The sequence below is a fragment of the Aquarana catesbeiana genome, linkage group LG03, assembly GCF_042186555.1.
Source record: "Aquarana catesbeiana isolate 2022-GZ linkage group LG03, ASM4218655v1, whole genome shotgun sequence".
Classification (NCBI taxonomy): Eukaryota; Metazoa; Chordata; class Amphibia; order Anura; family Ranidae; genus Aquarana; species Aquarana catesbeiana.
Genome location: NC_133326.1, coordinates 533909370 through 533925792, shown reverse-complemented (window position 1 = coordinate 533925792; position 16423 = coordinate 533909370). Strand labels below are relative to the sequence as shown.

At 42.4% G+C, this 16423-nt stretch overlaps 1 protein-coding gene across 1 annotated transcript in view; it reads left to right on the top strand.

Moving 5' to 3' along the window:
- The window catches only part of NDUFA9 (NADH:ubiquinone oxidoreductase subunit A9), a 48407-nt gene extending 44027 nt beyond the window's left edge, over window positions 1-4380 (top strand). The window contains exons 10-11 of the mRNA XM_073621306.1: window positions 76-142; window positions 4104-4380. Of these exons, the coding sequence (XP_073477407.1) occupies window positions 76-142; window positions 4104-4271 (235 nt within the window). The 3' untranslated portion in view covers window positions 4272-4380. The remainder of the gene's footprint in view (window positions 1-75; window positions 143-4103) is intronic.
- Window positions 4381-16423: the final 12043 nt, after the last annotated feature.

Here is a 16423-nt window from a genome sequence, read left to right as displayed (position 1 = left end):
TTTAATTGCAGCCATTATTACTTTCTTGTCATTTTGCAAGGATTTTACATTCTGACTCTTGCTCACTTTGTCTAGCTCGCTAGCAAGGTTTTTTGAACTGAATCCATTTGACAAATGGACATCAAGGGACAAAGTGGATCGAGTGAGTATCAATCATGTTTAGCTTTCTTTAAAACTTTGTTTATTTTGTTTTTATTTTAAAGTATCACTTAAAATCTTAAATGAAGGAAAGTGCAAAAATGTTTGTCTTCTGAGAAAAAGGAAACAAATTAGAAGGGTGAGAAGAGAGTTAATTAACTAGGTGTTATGTAAAATTAAATGTGAAGAATTGTATATAAAATAAAATTTGTTATTTTGAGATCACAGAATGAACCTGCAATGTGCTGCAGTGTACCTTGTGTAGAAACACAACTTTTTTTTTTTTTAAGTTTTAGACAGAATATGGAATGGTTAAAGCGGAGTTCCACCCATTTTATGTACTTTCTCTCGATAGAATCCCCCTTGTGCATCCTTTTACCAATGCAAATCCTTGTTTTTTTATTTATTTTTTTTCTAAATGTAAATACCTTTTTAGATTACTTTTTCTCCTTCACTTCCAGCAGTCCCCGCCTAGGCCATTATGTCACTAGGCGATTCGCAAGGGTTCCTGGGATAGCGGCGTCATGTATCCCAAGAGTCCTTGCAAATCTACTACGAATCCTACTGCCGAAATCTCGCGTTAGCAACCTGTCGGGAAGGAGAGCCAGGCAGAGGCATTACTGCGCATGCGTGAGATTGAGAGGTGCATGCTGAGTAGCCAGCATGGAAATCCCATAACTGAAGACAGGAGGGCTTCACATGGCCACATCCAAAATGAAACCTGTGTTTGGGGGACTGGAACTCAGCTTTAAAACCCCTGCCAATTTATTTTTTGTTGTTTGTATCATTGGAGACATTTCCCTTTACTTGGAAAAAGATTCACATAGACAAATGCGTGGGACTTTAAATATACCTCCCCAGTGTCCTACATGAAACATAATAATTACTATTATTATACAGGATTTATATAGCGCCAACAGTTTACACAGCGCTTTACTACTTGAGGGTAGACAGTACAAATACAATACACTTTAATACAGTAGGAATCAGAGGACCCTACTCCTTAGAGCTTACAATCTAAGAGGGAAGGTCAAGAGATACAAGAGGTAATAACTGTGTGAGTTGCAGAAGTCGAGGCGAGACATGACCAGGGAGTGTATTAGAAGCTTTTTGGTGACATTGGTTAGGAAGGGGTGTATCTTGGAGATGTTCCAGAGGTTGAGGTGTCAAATTTTGGATAGCGATAGGATGTGGGGCCGAAAGGTTAGTTTGGAGTCCAGGATTACACCTAGGGCCTTGGCATGGGGGGAACAACTGGATAGTTGAGCCGTTGATATTGACAGAGAAATCAGGAGAAGTGGCACCTAAGGGAGGAAATATCATGAGCTTGGTTTTGGATGGGTTGAGTTTGAGGAAGTGATGTGACATGCAGGCTATTTCTGCTAATAAGTTTGTGATGTGTGAGGAGACAGATGGGGAGAGCTGGGGGGTGGAGAAATAGATTTGGGTGTCATTAGCGTAGAGATGATATTGAAAGCCATGGGAGGCAATCAACTGACCCAGGGAGGTGGTGTAGATTGAGAAAAGGAGAGGTCCAATAACAGAACCTTGGGGGACCCCGACGGAGAAAGGAAGAGGAGAGGAGGAGATAGAGTTGTAAGTGACACTGAAGGAGCGGTGAAATAAGTAGGATGAGAACCAGCGAAAAGTACACAAAGACCAAAGGAGTGGAGTTTTATGAGGAGGAGGGGGTGGTCCACCGTGTCAAAGGCAGCAGAGAGATCCAGGAGAAGTAGTACAGAATAGTGTCAATTGGTTTTAGCCATTAGTAGGTCATTTTGTGAGTTTAAGGAGAGCAGTTTTCGTCAACTGTTGAGGGTGAAATCCGGACTGAAGGGAATCAAGAAGTTTGTTCAAGGTCAGATGGTCGCTCGGTCGGTTGTAGACCAGTATTTCAAGAAGTTTGGAGGAGAAGGCGAGTAAGGAGATAGGGCGTAAGTTGTTAAGATTGGTGGGATCCTGTAAGGGGTTTTTAAGTATGGGGGTGACTAGCACATGTTTTACAGAGTTTGGGAAGATGCCACAAGAGAGGGAGTGGTTGAAAATGTGCGTTAGAGAGTGTAGAATTGAGTCAGAGGGTGAGTGTAGCATTTGCGGGGGAGCAGGATCTAAGGGTTAGATGCATGTTGGATAAAAGTTTGGCAACCTCGTTAATACTAGCAGGGTTGAATGAGGGAAGTAATAATTGTATCTGTGGACATGGGGTGTTGAGTGGGGGAGGTTTCTGCGCATTGAAGATCTTCTCATGAATTGTATCAATCTTATTTTTGAAGTGATTGGCAATCTGGGCAGTGAGTTAATTGCAGGAGGCATGTATATCCTTATATATAACCACTATGGCAGCAGTTTAGAAAGGCTGAGCGTGGGTTTACATCCACTTTAAGGGTGCTCAAATGTATACTTTTATAAGGGTGGGGGTGGAAGTTCGTTAATTAATCATGAGTGAATATAAGGATGCCTATCAATCAAAGTGGACCTTTCACTTCTTCTAAAGTCAGAATAGCCAGAGGTAAAGATAAGATCAACACATAAAACTTAGGTAAGATAGTCCAGAGCAACAAAATACATAATGGTTATGCACACAGGGCAACACATATAGAGAAGGCCACATACCAAAAGCACATACACAGAAATAGCAAGCAGATCCCAGTTTCATTTAAAGGTGGAAGATGTGGTTGAGCTGACAAAAACCTATGGAGGGACAGAGAAGAAAAGACAAAATATCCACTTTAAACACAATTTTTATTATACAAACAATATAAAATCCAATATTAAAAATATATGCCCATTAACGTGGAATGTAATAATACAGTGATGGCAAACCTTGGCACCCCAGATGTTTTGGAACTACATTTCCCATGATGCTCATGCACTCTGCAGTGTAGTTGAGCATCATGGAAAGTGTAGTTCCAAAACATCTGGGGTGCCAAGGTTCGCCATCACTGTAATAATATAATCTAGACACATAAGCTTCTGTCTATATGTTTTTACTTTCTCGGGATATTCACTGGAGCTATTTGCATGTCAGAAGAATAAAAGGATCACACTCCATCTGAAAATATATTGACAAACAACCATCCACAAATTGTAAATCTATCCAGACTTAATGTAGAATAAAAAAACAGACAGAACAAAAACAAAATACCAAATCAAACACCAAAACAACGAACACAAGTTTGAGCGTGACACCCACGTATATACTTACCTTATATGATTAACATGACAACATGTTGCACAGTAACATATGTCAATTGAGGTGATAATTGTGCTACCACCCCACCATTTCCCTTCACTTTCTGCCCCAGAGACACAACAGTAAGTTGGGAATTCCCCTCTTAGCTAGATGTTGCTGGAAGAGATGTCCCCCCTTTAATGATTTCCCCCCACCCTTTATTCTCTTCCCCTTAGTTTCTTTCACCATGACAAATAGGACAGAGTTGTGAATCTCTCTAAAAGGGACACGCACAGCAATAAAAACCTGACATAGGGTCTTTCCCTTCACCATGTCTAGAACTGAAAAGAGAGGTTTTGCCTAGAGATATTCTTTAACTGTGATTACTGTGGCTATATTATGTTGTGATGTTTAAATTACTGGAATATGCAAAACGAAGATTGCTGCTAAAGTCAGCCATATTCCATGCTTGCAGAGTTTTTGTTGGATGGTATGATACATTAGGAGTCTGAGTGGACAAGCTTCCCATTCCCCTACAATATGTGTTAAAAAACACCTGTTAATTCTTCTCAATGCTGCTTGGTAATGGAGGTTGTAAAACGGTGTCCATTCTGGCTGTATTTTGGCTTATGGGAGCCGTGCAATGATGGTTTTCTTTCTGTACTTCTTGCCTCCTTATACTCTGTTCGAGACACTGGGCCACTTGTGTCTCATAACTTTAGCCCTACATAAGTTTTCACAGGAATAAAGTAGAAGCAGCTTCTAACACAAGCGTTGTTCTTCTACCATTTAGTTCCACACTACAGACAAGAAATTTCCTGATCTACCAGGTCTGGAAGACCTTGATATCATCCCCACTTCACTTGAGCAGAAAGCCATTGAGGTCCTGCGCCGTCACCGTAAATACCGCTGGTTGGATGCCGATTTGGACGTGGCAAAGCCGGCCACAACTGTGAACTAATAACGTCCTCTGCTGCCCATTAAATAGTTTGTGCCAGTTGTTCTTCATGTGGTGTGTGAAGTCTGATTGATTGCACCTGATATGTATATAAATAAAATATTATATAGAGTTTGTGTCTACCGTGTGTTTCTTTGGACCTTTTTTTGCTAAGGTGTACAAAATGTGTAGCAAACATTGGGAAGTTTTTCTTGCAGCAGACCTCTGTCTTGGTGAGACGGGCCATAAAGTAAACCTTTGTAAGGGTAGAAATAGGGAAGCAGCTCTTACTGACTTGATTTTTAAAGGTGGGTCAATCTTCCTCTTCCTAGCTCTAGTGCAACTGGTTCATGGACCTGAAAGAAGCATGAAGACAACCCAGATTGAAAAGTATGATTTCCCATTTCGCCCCTCTTCTAATACACTTATTTTGCTTTGCTACAAAACTGAGGTATCCTTGCAGGGGGAGGGATTATATAGGGGGGTGAACTTCCTGTTTAGGGTGTGACCAGTGTCCAATCACCTAGTGATACCTATATAACCCAGAGGCTCTGTGTCCCATGATGTCCATCGAATGAAAAGGATTTTACAGGTAAGCTGTTATAAAAAATCCTATTTTTACTGTGCTTGTGCATCCTCAAGAGCATGCCGGAATTTGCACATGCTGGTGTCCAACAAGCTTGTGTGTGTTATAATTGTTGTGACACACTGCATTGATGCAGTAATTCATGCAAAAGGAGCCCCAACCAAGTGCATACTATACTGTACATGGACAGTTTTCAGTAACCAAGTGTTGTGATATTTGTGAATAAACTTACAAGACTGCTGCTGAGATAAAAGGTATGTATTCCTTTCAAGTATGTTTGTGTATGTACTCAGCGCTGTCTAAACATAACAATAAATATGCACCTTTAAAACATAATATGGTGTTTATACCATGAATCTCCATGCAGAATTCGTACAAGCTTTCATAACAAATTGCAATCTGTTTTTGTGCAAAAAAGTTTTTGTTATGTAAACAATAAGTCCTTTTAAAGTGCAATTGACAAGTCTTCCAGTGCCAGTGGTATCAATAAAGTGCCGTGCTCCCCTCCTTATTTGCCCTCACTCACCAACTTGTAGTGGGTTAAGCGCCTATGTTGAAAGGTCTTGTAATCCTCCAATAGTTGTTAAGATAGCGGTTTCTTTTCCTTCTGGTATTCCAACAGGTAGGTTAAAACTCTTCATATAAGTATGGGGAAATAGAACCAGGAGAAATCCATAGCATAGTTCAGTTTTTTATTAGTGAAAAGTAATTAAAAACAAATTGCGCACTTATAAAGATTTCCTTTTCTATGTGGGCAACCAGGTAAGGAGTACAAAGACAAGTCAGTCAAGCATGGTGGTGGGAATGTCATGGTCTGGGGCTGCATGAGTGCTGCCAGCACTGGGAGCTACAGTTCATTGAGGGAACCATGAATGCCAACATGTACTGTGACATTCTGAAGCAGAGTATGATCCCCTCCCTTCGGGGACTGGACTGCAGGGCAGTATTCCAACATGACAACGACCCCAAACACACCTCCAAGACGATCACTGCCTTGCTAAAGAAGCTGAGGGTAAAACTGATGTGCGCTGATGAGGTGGTACCGATGGGCACTGATTAGGAGGCACAAATATGCCACACTTATGGGCACTGATAGGCGGCACTGAGCATTGATGGGTGGCACTGATAGCCAGAACTGACTGGCATCACTAATGGGCACTGATTGGTGGCACTTCTGGTGCTATATTGTAATCAGGGTACTGATGATCAGTGAAGTGCTGCTACTAATGATGTCCAGCTTTGCCCTATTGTGTACGGATGACTCACCTGCAGACCCTGTGCTTACATGTAAATAACTGGCATTAATATGTAAATAGTGGTGTAGGTCTATCATGCACGCCCCCCCCCCCCCCCCCCCAGGTCAATTCCACCATCAAGTTATCGTGGTGGAAGCATCCATTAATTGTTTAGGTGACTTTTTACTATTTCATACAAGCTATTGATACCTGTAATTATTCAGTTACTTTAATATGGACTTAATAGGTACAGCCTGGACAGGCTACTTAAACGAGATCCAGACCAATTGTAATGCCAATACAGGAAAGGAAATGGGGATCAACCAATATATGACCAAAATGAAAACTTTGCTGAAAAAGAAGTCCAACCTGCACTGGCATGTGGACCTCTTGCAGCAATATGTACGAGAAAACATCAGCCCCCTTGGACTGAGAATACAACCATACCCCTCCTTTCAAAATGTCAGTCTTGAACTTAAGACAATTTGGAAAAAAAATATTGATACAATGCAGCATAGAACTTATGAAGCTACTCATTTCCCATTATCAGATTGAACTGACAAGTCTTGACCAAGATGTTATGTCACTACAATCTACAGTACCAGTGACGATATAAACAAATCATACACAATTTACAAAGAAATGGCAGAAAAAAAGTCGAAAAGAAGAAGAAAAGTCGAAGACTATGTTACCAAATAACTAAAGATATTATTTTTAAAAAACAGAGTAAATTGGTTAAGGACAGGATGGCATTTGGGGAGGGTTTTGCCTATCGTTGGCAGACCCTATTCCAAGGGAGAGGACCTAGAAAGAATCTTAGAACTCAACGTTTAGGAAACGAATTTGGTGTTACTGATGAGGATACAGAATCTGACTCGTCCATGTCTACTTTCCCTTCAAGGTTACCGACAAGAAGAGGAACTACTACTGCGCACAATGACTTGGATTCACGTAAGCAAAACTATTGTGAAGGGCACTATACACCCTATTCTAAAAGGAGACCTGATAATCAGGACATTAGATCCTTTGATCATTTACTATGCCAAGGTGTCACCTCTGATAACGTTATGGGGAATATGTCACAAACAAAAACATGGGCCCCACTGCCAAACAAGCACTACTAATATTGAACACACAATCTTGGATGCAGAACACATCGTCTGCCTCTCATATACTCAACACAGTAGGCACTCCTTTGACCAGTACACAATTGTCACCTGCACCTGTGAATATTAATTCTAATGCACTAAATCCACAATCCACACCTAACTTGCTCCCTGCTGTGCAGTTACAAATGTTCACGAAACAAAGCACTCCTTGACCCTCATATCAATCAGTCAAGCACACAAACTGCAAATTTTCCCTGACCCGGGACTCGCCTGTCTCAAATGTAGAACTACACATATTAATTCTCACTCCGTGTCAATTCACCAGTCAAGAACTTGATGTCTTGAAATATGGACTCAGCTTCTGTCCTTCTCAAAAACTAGACAAATATGAAGCAATTAAAGATGTCTATAAGAAATCTTACATACAAATTTATATTCAATGAGGACTGTTTACAATCCACACAAGAACGAGAACTCCCAGAGAATATTAAGCATTTAAACATGGAGGATTTCAGAACCCTCCAAGATCTCATGCTACTTTTAGATGAGAATGAGGACTCCGATACCTCCAATACAACAGTACATGATGTAACACCAATTTCCCTAAACAAATTTAAACTAAAATCTAAAAATTTCCAGGAAATTATAAAAAAGTGTGAGTGGAGTCACAAAGATCTCCTGCCTTCCTTGCATGTGTAAAGAACAATGGGAAACCAGTGAAGGACTGAAGAGTGATTTCCTGCCCAAACCCCAGCTGATATACCCGAGATCCAGGGCGGGTCCCCACCTGCATCATCAGGGCCGGATTAAGAACATCATGGGCCTGGTGCTGAGAATTATGGTGGGGCTTTTTATTAAAAAAATAAATTAAAAAAAAAAAAATAATTAAAAATGCAAACAGTTTTTTGTTATAACAAATTAAATTAAATAGAGAGAGGGAGGATGAGAGAGAAAGGGGATGAGACAGGGGTGAGGGGTAAGGGAGGGAGGATGAGAGATATAGGGGGGATTAGAGAAAGAGAGAGAGGATGTGAATGAGCATGCGTGGAAGTGACAGCAACACAGCCCGGCCAAGACAAGTGACCGAAGGCACAGAACCCGGAAGGAAGACAGGGTGAAGATGGAACAAGGGTGTGCTCATTCTAGAGCTGGTAACATTGAGGATATTCAATATCATTTTAAAGAACTGTTTTTGTGTGTAAGAGGCATATGGGAGGAGTATGGATGGTATAAAAGTGGGAAGTATGTGCAGGTGAGGGGGAGGAATGTGGAGGGTATAACAGTGGGCACTATGTACAGGAGAGGAGTGTGGAGGGTATAACAGTGGGCAGTATGTACAGGAGAGGAGTGTGGAGGGTATGATGGGGGCAGTATGTACAGGAGAGGAGTATGGATGGTATGATAGGGGCAGTATGTACAGGAGAGGAGTGTGGAAGGTATTATGAGGGTGGTATGTACAGGACAGGAGTGTGGAGAGAAAGATAGTTGGCACTATGTACAGGAGAGGAGTGTGGAGGGTATGACAGTTGGCAGTATGTACAGGAGAGGAGTGTATCACAGTGGGCAGTATGTACAGAAGAGGAATGTGGAGGGTATGACAGTGAGAAGTATGCACAGGAGAGGAGTGTGGATGGTATGACAGTGGGCAGTATGTACAGGAGAGAAGTGTGGAGGGTATGACCGTGGGCAGTATGTACAGGAGTGGAGGGTATGACCGTGGGCAGTATGTACAGGAGAGGAGTGTGGAGGGTATGACAGTAAGCAGTATGTACAGGAGAGGAATGTGGAGGGTATGACAGTGAGAAGTATGCACAGGAGAGGAGTGTGGATGGTATGACAGTGGGCAGTATGTACAGGAGAGGAGTGTGGAGGGTATGACCGTGGGCAGTATGTACAGGAGAGGAGTGTGGAGGGTATGACAGTAAGCAGTATGTACAGGAGAGGAATGTGGAGGGTATGACAGTGAGAAGTATGCACAGGAGAGGAGTGTGGATGGTATGACAGTGGGCAGTATGTACAGGAGAGGAGTGTGGAGGGTATGACAGTGGGCAGTATGTACAGGAGAGGAGTGTGGAGGGCATGACCGTGGGCAGTATGTACAGGAGAGGAGTGTGGATGGTATGACAGTGGGCAGTATGTACAGGAGAGGAGTGTGGAGGGTATGACAGTAAGCAGTATGTACAGGAGAGGAATGTGGAGGGTATTACAGTGAGCAATATGTACAGGAGAGGAGTGTGGAGGGTATGACAGTGGGCACTATGTATAGGAGAGAAGTGTGGAGGGTATGACAGTGGGCAGTATGTACAGGAGAGGAGTGTGGAGGGTATGACCGTGGGCAGTATGTACAGGAGAGGAGTGTGGAGGGTATGACAGTAAGCAGTATGTACAGGAGAGGAATGTGGAGGGTATGACAGTGAGAAGTATGCACAGGAGAGGAGTGTGGATGGTATGACAGTGGGCAGTATGTACAGGAGAGGAGTGTGGAGGGTATGACAGTGGGCAGTATGTACAGGAGAGGAGTGTGGAGGGCATGACAGTGGGCAGTATGTACAGGAGAGGAGTGTGGAGGGTATGACAGTAAGCAGTATGTACAGGAGAGGAATGTGGAGGGTATTACAGTGAGCAATATGTACAGGAGAGGAGTGTGGAGGGTATGACAGTGGGCAGTATGTACAGGAGAGGCGTGTGGAGGGTATGACAGTAGGCAGTATGTACAGGAGAGGAATGTGGAGGGTATTACAGTGAGCAGTATGTACAGGAGAGGGGTGTGGAGGGTATGACAGTGGGCACTATGTATAGGAGAGAAGTGTGGAGGGTATGACAGTGGGCACTATGTATAGGAGAGGAGTGTGGAGGGTATGACAGTGGGCACTATGTACAGGTGAGAAGGATGTAGGAATCTGGGAAGGAAAAATGTAAAGGTTTGTGGGAGGATGTTTAGGGACTGCGTAGTGGTTAAGCGGGCCATACATGAATTGAAATTAAGCCAATTAAGCAGAGACCAGCTGTAGTCGATCTATGTATGGGCTAGCTGGTTGTACACAAGTCAATCTATTAATCAACTTGAGTACAACCAGCCTGTCAGGTTTTTCCCAAAACAGTCAGTTCTGCCAGCTATAGTTAGCAACACTGATCATTGTATTCTGTGGGTAGGGAAGGCTCCCCACTGGCAGACCACAATAACACAGTGGGATTGATTCCCCCATCCACAGGTCAGCACGTGAGAGGGTGTGTGGGGACAGGCTGGGGTAGAGAGGTCTGTCAGCAGGGGGTTGTGAGGTGGCTATGGAGGGATATCAATCAGCGGGTGGGGAGAGTAACTGGGAGTGATATCTTTTGGAGTAGAGTCTGTCATCTGCAGGTTGGGAAATGGTCACCTGTGATATAAGTTGAAGGGAGGTAACTAACATGGAAAGTGGCTGGGGAACGACCTGGTTGGTGGTGAGTGTGAAATGGATGATGTGTTTCAAGTTTCTTTGACATTTGCGGTAATGCTTACTGCCCACTGAAAAGTGATCTGTGGTGGATTGCTTTTCAACGAGTGGTATAACAGCAGCTGACAGGCGTTCATGAGGTGCTACTGCTGCCTCCTTTTTTTTTTTACATTGCTGAATGGCAGTTTTACATTGTTGGACTATGCTGCTACTGCGAGCGAGTTTGACAGGCGGTGCTGCCTGTCAAACTCTGCAGGCTCCAAGCTGTCCATTGAGCTCAGTGCCTCTGACAAGAAGTGATGAGAGGCACTGTGAGCTTGTCCTCTCAGTCTGCTGCAAACAGAGTGTGCCAGCTTGTATTTAAACTGGCCTCTCTGTATGTAGCTTCTGACAGGCTGCGCAAGGAGCCCCGTATCTCCAGGACCATAGGTGATAGGAGCTCCAAATTTTGACCAGTAGTGGGGTAGACCTTCAGCTACCTACCCCCAAATTTGGGCTCTATGTGACCCCTGGTCGCCGAGCCACGACCCTCAAAGTCAATCTTTTTTTGGGGGTTTTGTGATTTTTTTTTTTTTTTTTAAATGGGCCTATCTTAAGATAAGGGGCCTGGAGCTGCAGCTCCAATATCCCCTATGTTAATTCGGCCCTGCGCGTCATACTACACTCTGTGGGCTGGATTGGGCAAAGATACGGATCACACACTGAGCAGGAGTGCCAGACATGGATCTGCATCCGCCAGCCCCAAAGCGTAAGATGGATACAAAGTGTCCATGCCTCCCAGCGCCACTAGGATGCGGCTGGCAGGGCACTGTGCATGGTGCCAATGCGCAGGAGGACACCCGTCACCACCACCCAAAAGGGGCAGGGAGGGGAGGCACTGCTGCGCATCGAGACCCCCTCTCCCACTCCCTTCATCCTCATATGAGCCAATTTAGTTCGTGGGCTGATATATTTAAATACTCCCTAAGGGAATTTTTTTGTACCGTTCAGAAAGTTTGCCCTGCCTCATTTTTATGAAGGATCTATTATATTTATATATTTGTTTTTCTGTACTTACAGTGAATTAATTTTTGCATCCATACTCCTGATGAGTGAACGTGATTCACAAAATGCGTAGAGTTTTTTTATTCATGTGATGCCAAGACAGTTCAGCTTTTATACAGCATGTTCTCAGTTATATATATGTATAACTATGTATCATCATTTTATGCGGTGCATGTGTTCATGGTATATTTTTACCAATATGTCAGCCTTTGTATATGGTTATGTTTATGTCTTTAAAACATTATCATGCATTTCTGGACCACGGAATTGCTTTTGATACAATAGAGGTTTTATCATATATTTACTCCATACACTCATTTGCAGCAATAAGCCTCATTTAAAGTCCCATTCTTTTCCTTTGTTTCTATTTCACATGCCCCATGGTAGTTTACCTGCATGGGGATGCACAGGTGTTTTGTGCATCTCTGTGCCAGCAGTCCAATAACCGTCAATTGGGACACAGTGGCTGCCCGCACAGAGCCATCGCTCCCAATGTGACATCAGTGCGGGTGCATGCGCACCCACTTGGATGTCACATTAGGAGCAGGGGCTGTGTCCGTGCAGCTGCTGCATTCCAATAGACAGCAATGGGACATCTGACATGGGGATGCACAAAACAACTGTGCATCCCCATGTGGGTAAATATGGCCCTCAGTGGATGCATACGCCCTGTGTGAATGAGGCCTCAGGGCCAGTTCACACCACAGAAACGCAGTCTAGATTCTGGATGCTTTTTTGCATGCACGTTTTTGATGCATTCCGGTGCATATTTTCCCCCCTAATTTTTCTTCACCTTAAGGGCCAGTTCACAACATAGAAATGCAGTCTGGATGTGTTACGGATGCTTTTCTGCATGTGTGTTTTTGACGCGTTCTGGTGCGTTTTCAGTGCATTTTCCCTACCTCTTTTTTTCTTCACCTTAAATAAGTACATGTGTGTTCTGGTGCATTTTTGATGCATTTTACCATGTTCCAGTACAGTTCAGTGCAGAAAATATGCATCAAGTTCTCCTTTTTTTTTCCTGGAACTTGAACACACTGGAACTGACAGCACTGGTGTGAACTATTCCATTGAAAACCATATAATCTACTTTCCATGCATTTTTGATGCACAAAAAAAAACCACACTGGACTGCATGTGGTGTGAACTGGCCCTAATGGCCCGTACACACGATCCGAATATCGTATGAAAACAGTCGTCCGAGGAAGGATCGTACGATATTCGGATCGTGTTTACACTACTTTTGACAGCCGATCACGACCGTTCATCCGATATTATTAGATCGGACATACACGAAAATTTTCCTCGTACGATTCCAGATCGTACGATTTTCATTTAGTCAGTATAGTTGTCGTCCGAAAATACAATACAAATACATTACAACACATGACATCACTTCCGATTTTCTTGTCTGTCGTACGAGAATTTTCGTGACTTTTTTTAGCAATTCAATTTCTGCTTGTGACTATTAAGCGAGAACGGTCGTACACTTCTTTACTTTTACATAACAAACTGTGGAAGGCCAAATTGCTAATATGTAGCGTTATCTCTACCTAACGCTGTAACATCAACTAAAATGCAGCTGTTTGTATCTTTTTCATTAGGGTTACAATATGAAAATTGCCCACTAGATGGCAGGATGTATTTGTTAGATTCCTACAACATCGTCCAAAATTTGAGCCATGGGTAGCCCCGTTCGCATCACCTTGTTCGCAAAAGTTGATTTAAAAACCGATAGAGCTGGATGAAAAAAATGATTGGCTGAACAGTGACTGCATCCTATCAGATACAATGAGTGGTTGGGTATTCAGGCAGCCACACATGCTGCATCTGTCTGAATAGAATAGAAGGCAATGGGAATTCTTTCATTCTTGCTGTTAATCTTGGGCTGAATGATAGAAAACAAACTGTGCATGGCTAGCTTTAGGATTTTACTTTTATTTTATGGTAATTTTCTCATCAAATTGTTCAATATGCAAACATAAGCATATTGTGGCTTTGGAGTTGGTATTGTTTCTGCATAAAATGGATATTTAATGATGCAAATCTTCCATGAATCCATTTTTAAAATCCACCTCCAATGACTCCGTTTCCTGCTCTCAATAGTTGTCGACTAATTATATTTTCAAGGTTGTAAACCAACATTATTATTATCTTTATAAACTGATTTTAACATTAATTTATAATGAAAACATAAAGCATAAGTTCAAGAATTCTGTTTTATGCAAACTTAAAAAGTTAGCTTGCCATTTCATTTTTCATGAAAAGGGAAACTTGCTCTTTAAAGCATGGATAAAACCAGAATATTATGAAAGCTGAAATAAAAATGAATTAATAATAATCCCCGATGCAGCCTGATGGACAACAAATTCCTGTTATTCTGTAGTTAGGTGCAGCGCTCTAAACATAAACTCTGCGGGCAAACTACAGTACATATGTCCAGAGAGTGCAGGGTGTAACACAAGCTCATGGTTGCAGTAGCAGCCATAAGCTTGAAGTGTTTTTTGTGCAGCCAGCTCCCGACTGTCAGGTATAAGTGATCTGGCTGATCCTTGCTTCAGACTCCACGTCAGACAGTTTAAGTGTGGCGAGCAGGAGGAGATTAAGGACCATCTGTTCCTTGATCTCCTCTGCTATTTGTGAAGCCCTGAGTGCTCAGCTCTAAGCATTTACAGTATCAAAGCTGTAATTTCCTGGCTGCTGTAGCCAGGGAAGCAGCTAATCAAGCTCAATCTGTGCTTGATTAGGTGCTGGGGAGGGCAAGGGAATCTCCCATCGTCTCAATAATGAGGACCTGTCACCTGCTCCCTGCTATCAAATAGGAGGTTTTTTACCCCCCCCTCCCCCTTGTGATATCAATTATAATCTTTTTTTTTTTTTTTTAAAGGGTGTACACATGTATGTCAGCCATGATTACACCACACATGTTATAGATTGCCACAAGCATAGGAGTGAGAGCAATAATTCTAGGGCCATCGTTTACAGTTTACTCTAAACTAATTAGCTGTAAAGACATTTAAAGTTTAACAGTTTTTAGCTTATTGCATTCCCTGCTTGGATGTGATGTCAGAATTCTTACCCCACTCAAGTGACACTCTGCAAAATTCCCCTTTCTCTCCTCCCCCTGGGAGCTACATATTAGGTAATGTGGGGAGGTGAGGGGGTGGGTGGGGCAGAGGAGATGGGCCAGCACTGACACATTAATCAGATGCTCCTAGAAGAGGAGAGAGCGATACATTCTAGTGAATTGACCCTTTTTGAAGTAGTGAAATTTTCTAGCAAGTTTTCAAGTGTTACTAAACCCACAACAGTAAAATCAGTCTTTATATGCAGTAAAGCATGCTTGTTATACTCACTGTGAAACCTAAGGGGTTAATCCTGCACATTGTGTAAAAAGGCTGTTTGATCCTCCATTTCTTCCGCTGTCCCCAATCCATCTCCTGGTAATGGTATTTAGCAGTTTATATTTACTAAAAGAATTGCATATCCATGTTCTGTGTACTGTGGGAGACCAGATATAGTGAATGCAGGGTCCTGGGTTTAGAAACACTTTAAGGTGCATTGCAGATTAATAAAAAGTAATTGAGGAAAAGAAAAACACATGTATACATTTAATATACTTTATTTCCATGTGCTTTTATCTTAGCCTGTGCAGAGCGAATACATTGGTCCCTGTTCCAGTTGCACCTTATGTTCATGTCAATCCTTAAAAGAGGGGAACTAACTGAAGGTGCCAGTACAAGAGAAATACAATCTTGGCCACACATGTGATCTTCTCTATATTACAGCTTCCCATCCAACTTTCAGTAACTTTAAAAGTCTGTTGCATAAATAAGTTCCTGACTTGTCACAAAAGACAGCAACAGTATTTTTTTTTTTTTTTAATTAATTAAAATTCTATACCTTTTACCAGTAAAAAGACACCCTTGAGCTCCAGGTAAGTGACTTTGCCCAGGCTGAGAGGCTACCAGTCTGCTGCAGGCAGAATTAAGCATTACCACCGTCTCCTCTCCACCCACTGTGATCAGATGGCAAAATTGTAACTTTGTAGCAAGTCACAAGATGAGAGGCTTCAGCTAGGGCTCATCTGTTAGACATTTCTAGAAACATGGCAACATAGAAAAGTGATGACAGAAAGAAGACCAAGTAGTCCATCAAGTCTACCCTTTTTCTTTTTTTTTTTAATTCATACATCTGTTTGTAAACCCTCACTTAAACCCATTGAAGTGAACAGCCTCGGGTGATACCAAGAGATGAAACAAATCCTCCTACATAGGTTTTACTTGTTTATCTGCAGCCATCTCTTCCCTACACAGAAACCAGGTGTATAGGCCCTGCAACCTTCCCACATAAAAGCTGCGCCCAGTGCTCAGACCTTGAGGCTGCTGACACCTCCAGCATACCAGAATAAAGGAAAGGGATGGTCAGAACTCAGGATGACATCCAAAATAGTATTTCTGTATCAAATGCATGTACAAAGCTGTAAAACAGTTTCGGACATTTATTCCCTAGCTATAACTAAGGACTAAACGTCTGAAACGCATAGGCTGTTTTACAGCTTTGTACAAGCATTTAATAAAGAAATACTATTTTGGGTGTCATCCTGAGTGCCAACCATCCCTTTCCTTTATCTCTTCCCTACACCCCTTCAAAAGGGCAAAAAAGGGTTAAAATCCTTCTTCATCTGTTAGTATCACAGAGGAGGGGGTGGAGAGGCTGCAGTGTGTGAGTTAATTGGAGGAAAGGAACACACCCCCTTCAAAAAGCA